Source organism: Arachis ipaensis, chromosome B02, assembly GCF_000816755.2.
Source record: "Arachis ipaensis cultivar K30076 chromosome B02, Araip1.1, whole genome shotgun sequence".
NCBI lineage: Eukaryota > Viridiplantae > Streptophyta > Magnoliopsida > Fabales > Fabaceae > Arachis > Arachis ipaensis.
This window is the reverse complement of record NC_029786.2, coordinates 102,131,938-102,134,682: the sequence shown is the minus strand read 5'-3', so window position 1 is coordinate 102,134,682 and position 2,745 is coordinate 102,131,938. Positions and strand designations below refer to the sequence as shown.

At 37.7% G+C, this 2,745-nt stretch overlaps 1 protein-coding gene across 1 annotated transcript; it reads left to right on the top strand.

Moving 5' to 3' along the window:
* On the top strand, positions 1,320–2,438 carry LOC107627897 (ATP-dependent DNA helicase pif1-like). The gene has a single exon (XM_021116392.1). It carries the CDS (start codon positions 1,320–1,322, stop codon positions 2,436–2,438), a length of 1,119 nt encoding a protein of 372 aa, XP_020972051.1.

Here is a 2,745-nt window from a genome sequence, read left to right as displayed (position 1 = left end):
TATGATAGTTTGGTACGTACATAGATACTATCTAAAGAAGTAGAACCACACCTACATGATGCAGTGCTAAAACATATGATTCATGGTCCTTGCGGTACACTTGATCAATCTTTACCCTGTATGAAAAATGGCCAATGTAAATACAACTACCCAAAAGAGTTCACAGCAGAAACACGACGAGGTGACGACTCATATCCGCAATATAGGCGACGATTCGACACTCCAGTACCGATTAGCCAAAATGTTACAGTTGACAATAGATGGGTAGTTTTGTACAACCCTTGTCTACTATTAAAGTATGATTGCCATATTAATGTTGAGATATGTAGTAGTATCAAGAGTATAAAGTATCTCTACAAATATTGCTACAAGGATCTAGACCGAATTGCAATGGAATTCACAACGGTTCTAATGTTGACGAGGTCCAACAGTTTGTTGACGCAAGATGGATCGCTGCTCCAGAGGCATGTTGGAGAATATTTAAATTTAACCTTTACCGAATGTATCCATCAGTTGAAAGGTTACAAATTCATTTGCCAAATCAACATCAAGTGAGCTTCTATGATCACCAAACCATTCCTGAAATACTTAATGATGATTATTTCTCTAGAACAATGCTCACGGAGTTCTTTGCCCTAAATCGTGAGGAAGACCAACAATCTAGGCATCTTCTGTACAAGTAAATTCCAGAGTATTACACTTGGCACTACAAGGAAAAAGAATGGTGTTGGCGCAAGACACAAAGGAGATCCATCGGTCGAATTTATACTGTATCACCTTCAGAAGGAGAAAAATTCTATTTGCGTATTCTATTATCTAACGTTAGAGGACCAATCAGTTGGGATGACTTGCTAACAGTGAATGGGATCCAATATTCGTCCTTCAAGCAATCTGCTCAACACCAAGGATTGTTAGAGAGTGACAGTAGCATCCGTGCGTGTTTGGTTGAGGCTTCTGTTTTACGATTGCCATGTGCTTTACGAAGGTTGTTTGCTACCATCTTAATATTTTGTGAGCCTACAGATGTAAGAAGCTTATGGGATGAATTTTTTTCATATATGGTGGATGATTATCCATCAACCAGCACCACAACAGCCTTAGTGTTCACAAATCGGCTACTCAGGGATATAAATGATATACTCCTTCAGCATAGAAAACAGATTACACAATACGATTTGCCAGCTCTAACTCATGAAAATGACAATGACAACTCGATACCCAGAGTTATCCAAGAAGAACTGTCTGTTGAAGTACCTTGGGAAGACCTGTGTTTCGTAGCAAGATTGAACAATAACCAATCTAAAGCTTTCAAGTGCATTATGAATACAATTGATCGAAGAGAAAGTGGAGTGTTCTTTGTTGATGGACCAGGAGGATCAGGCAAAACATTTCTTTACAGAGCTATAATTGCAGAATTGAGAAATAAGGGTCATATTGTCTTGGTAACTGCATCATCAGGAATAGCCGCAGCATTATTGCCTGGGGGTCGAACAACTCATTCTAGGTTTAAGATCCCAATTAATGCAGAACCATCATCCATTTGTAACATAAGCAAACAATCAGATCTTGCAAAGCTGATTAGACAAACAACGGCAATCATCTGGGATGAAGCACCAATGGCAAATAAAGAATCAGTGCAATCATTATACCGCACTCTGAGAGACATATTAACAAACGATATGCCATTTGGAGGAAAAGTGATGGTGATGGGAGGAGATTTCCGCCAAGTACTGCCTGTCGTATCGAAAGGTAGTAAGTCACAAATGATTTCAGCTTCTATAGTTAAGTCTCATTTATGGGCTTCCACTAAAATTCTCTATTTGCGACAAAATATGCGATCTTCTAATGATCCTGTTTTTGCTGAGTATCTTGTGCACATTGGTGATGGAATTGAGCCCACCATACATAAAGACTTTGTACGGATACAAACAAATATGGCAATTTCATGGGAGGGTGAAACATCGTTACACAAGTTAATAGAAGAAATATTTTCAAACTTACAATCTCATGGGTGGGACGCTTCTTACATGGTAGAAAGGGCAATATTGACGCCAAAAAATCATGATGTGCAACAGCTTAATGATATAATTATCAACAAGTTTCTAGGACAAGAACGAAATTTAGTCTCATTTGATGAGGTAGAAGGAGATGTTAATAATTTATATCAACAAGAATACCTTAACTCAGTTTCTACAGGCAGGTTGCCACCTCATGTGTTGAAGGTAAAAAAAGGTGCACCTTTGATGTTATTGAGAAACATAGACCCTAAGGCCGGCTTATGCAATGGTACAAGGTTACTATGTCGTGGAACTTTTCAAAACATGTTGGACGTAGAAATTTTAACCAGCTATCACTGTGGAAGAAGAGCTTTCTTGCCTCGGATAAAACACAAAACAACAGAAAATTCAGGACTGCCTTTTATACTTATCCGGAAGTAATTTCCTGTGAGGTTGACTTTTGCAATAACAATAAACAAATCACAAGAACAAACCATTCCTAAAGTAGGGATCTATCTCCCTAAACATGTATTTAGCCATGGCCAATTATATGTTGTTCTGTCTCGAAGTATTTCTCAGTCAACTACAAAAGTTTTAGTCAAAGAAGGAAAAATAGATGGAACAAGTGGAGAATTTACCATAAATATAGTTTTCAACGAAATATTGTTACCTTCACCACAGGTAATTTATGTTCTTAGTAAATCTGTGTGTAGTTACTTCTTGATACAATTCAGTCTTCATATTATTT